The 3290-nt window shown below is 35.3% G+C and overlaps 1 protein-coding gene across 1 annotated transcript; it reads right to left on the bottom strand.

The window, feature by feature from the left end:
* Positions 1-1731: 1731 nt before the first annotated feature.
* Positions 1732-2611, bottom strand: LOC140448781 (uncharacterized). Its single transcript, XM_072541895.1, has 2 exons — positions 2573-2611; positions 1732-2385 (listed from the first exon to the last, which is right to left on the bottom strand). The coding sequence occupies exons 1-2, from the start codon at positions 2609-2611 to the stop codon at positions 1732-1734; spliced, it is 693 nt and encodes a 230-aa protein (XP_072397996.1).
* Positions 2612-3290: the final 679 nt, after the last annotated feature.

Raw genomic sequence — 3290 nt, 5'->3', positions numbered from 1 at the left:
AAACTGATCTAGAAGGGGCTTTCTCTAAAGTTTTACTTAAATTTGGTTGTGATACCGTATGCAACTTCGATGCCTTTGTTTTCTGGATCTCTTGGAATTTCGAATATATCTGACTACCTTCCACATAATGACAACCAACATAACAATGAATATAGTGACTAACCCCGTGGTTAAATAAGGAATCTTATAATAATAAGGAAACTGCTCTGCCTCAAGTACAATATTTGGCAACTCATCTACCCGAATATCTATATTATGTCTGGGAACGTCGATCGGCTTTCTGATTGGTCTCTGCATAAGCTCTTCAATGGGACTGACAGGAGTCTTTAAATAACTTCCAATTGCTGTTTCCAATCCATTACTGGATGTGAGTAATGTTATATTTCGGGTCTAAGCAACGCATTTTTGTGACAGCTTTATAAAACTCGGTTGATTGATTATATGTTCAGATCGAGAACCGGCGCACATTATAGCTAAACTTATAGCGTATGGTGGAATGACTAGCCAGAGGCTCGGTGTGCTTATTTTCAACCGACTGGCTTCCTTTATCGTGTACTCTATGATATTGCAGGTGGTGTTGGTAGTTCTATTATATAATTCATTTAAGATACAGTTTGGCTGAGTATCCATATTATTGATTCCCATTGGTGAACATGCCAACTCTCCTTTGTTTAATTTTACACACCTTCCTTTATCTTCATATGTCAATTCAAAATAGTGTAAGTTATTGTAATCTACTGCAAGTAGATTCCTTGGGATCAACAACGAGCGCACAACACCACCTCTCACCGACAACGGAAAAGCTGTGAATCTCAGTGGGTTGTATATAGTGTTCTTAATTATTAGGAAATAGCCAATAATAACGATGTCTCCTTCTTCATTTTGTACGACCGTATCTATTATTGGCTGCCTTCTTATATCTACTCCTTGTGGAAGGAACCTTGTAGCATTCGAAATAATTGACTCTATTTGACCGGGTTTTATAATATCTATGAAGTATCCATGATTGTAATGAAGATTAAATATTGTTTCGTATGTGTTCGTATATTATTTCGCATATTCCATTGCACGTATGTACTCTTTCTCTAATTTGTCAGCTCTATATGAGACATTACTTAGGCCTTCCTACTACATTTCCGTAGTTCCATTTATCAGCGCTTCTCGAAACCTATTTAAATGTTCGTTTATTCATTTTTCTGTAAAGTTAATCGAAGCTATTGTTTGTAACATCAGCTTTGTCTAATGTTTTGAATTTTTTATTAGATCCTTCTGATTTTTGTTTAAGGAATCTATGTCTCTGTATACTTCATCATTTACCCCACACACCGATGTGAGAACTGTTCCTAGAAGACCCCTCTTCGGCCTTGTTTTAACTTCTAGATATAACGCTCGATTTATCATTTTTGCTCGTTCTTGTTCCTCTTTTGGCTGGCTCGATAGTGAATCACAATTTATTATATTGCTTGTCTTACACATATCTTCCAGCGTTTCTACCATTGAATCTATCGTTCGTTCACGATCTAAAATTGTTTTCTGTTCTAGATGAGTTTGTATTCTAAATATCCTTCGATCTATGTATACATCGCTTAGATGCTCTGAATATAATCCGGGGAATGGAGTATAAATTGTGTACAAATCTGCATTTGATGCTTCAAAAATACTAAAAATAGGATGCAAAACATAAATTTTCGACATATTACGTGCTCTATTTGTCTTTCGTGAGATGTGCTCTCATACTATTGGTATTAACTTGTGTATGGAACAAGTAGATACTTTTTCGTTCTCCTTTTGAACTGTTGCGACTCTTATCAAACCTTCAGCTCCGGGATGTAATTTGATTATCTTCGCTAGTGGCCATTTCCCCGGCGAGATGCCATCCTCCTTTATTATCACCATTTCTTCTTTTTCTAGGTTTGTGACGGGTTTTTGCCACTTATATCGCTGTTGTAGATTTGAGAAGTATTCATGTCTCCAACTGTTCCAAAAATCTCTTTTTACTTTTTCTAACTGCCTCCACTTTAATGGCATATTTGTATATATGCTCAACTCTTCCTCCCTATTTGACGAAATTAGTTCTCTTCCAATTAGGACGTGTCCTGGTGTTATTATTATTCTGTTCTCCGTATCTTCCGTATCAACGCATACATGTCGGGAATTCATGCATGCCTCTATTTGAGCTAGCACTGTGCTTAGCGTTTCGTATGTTAACGAACTATCCCCAATTACTTTCTTTAAGTGATATTTTAAAATTTTAACAGCACTTTCCCATAAACCTCCAAAATGTGGCCCATACGCTGGTATGAAATGCCAATGCGTTCCTAATGTTGTTAAGGTGTCAGTTAATGATGTCTTTCTTACTATTTTTGGATAAAAGGTTTGCTGCTTCTACAAAGTTTGTTCCATTATACTGTCTCCGTCTTGAAGTAAATCTCTTAATTGCAGTTACAAATGTATTCGTTGTCATATCGCTTACTACTTCGAGATGTACAGCTTTTGTAGCTAGGCATACAAATCCTGTTATATATCCTTTATAGAGGATGGATTATATCCAAAATGGGTAAGCTTGGTTTACCCTCGCTCTTGGTAAACTTCCCAATAATTGTTGAGCCATTTTAAGAAGAAGAATTTGTTATTGAACACCTTATAAGCTATTTAATCTAATGATTACTGATCAAATATTGGATAATATGACTTTTCAAACTAATATATACGCAGAACAAGAGACTAATATATACACTCAGACAGATGTTTCTGAAATAAAAACTTTTATCGGACTAAACCTACTTATGGGTATTAAAAAATCACCTAGTTATCGTGATTATTGGTGTACAGGCGAGGACTTACATGATTCGTATATATCACAATTTATAAATCTCCACAGATTTATTTACTTAGCCACCTTCACTTGAATGCAGTAAAGCCCGGTTGAACTGATGATAACTATGATAAGTTATACAGTGTGCGACCATTTTTATCAGAAATGTTGGAAAATGAAAATAAACTTCAAAAAATGTTGGAATGCTCATCTCTGTATTGCTATTGATGAGTCAACGATTAGATTTAAGAGGAGAAGTTCAATTAAACAGTCTATGCAAAAAAAGCCCATTAAACGTGGATATAAAGTTTGGCCTCTAGCTGACAGTGAGGGTTACCTCTATGATTTTGATGTATATACTGAAAAAACCAAGGATTACATAGAAACAGAGTTAGGAGAAACAGTTGTATTGCAATTAATTGAAAGCCTAGAGCAAAGTGACATCGTTTATTCTTTGATAACTATTTTAATGCAT

Source organism: Diabrotica undecimpunctata, chromosome 8 (assembly GCF_040954645.1).
Source record: "Diabrotica undecimpunctata isolate CICGRU chromosome 8, icDiaUnde3, whole genome shotgun sequence".
NCBI lineage: Eukaryota > Metazoa > Arthropoda > Insecta > Coleoptera > Chrysomelidae > Diabrotica > Diabrotica undecimpunctata.
This window is presented reverse-complemented; position numbering and strand designations above follow the sequence as displayed.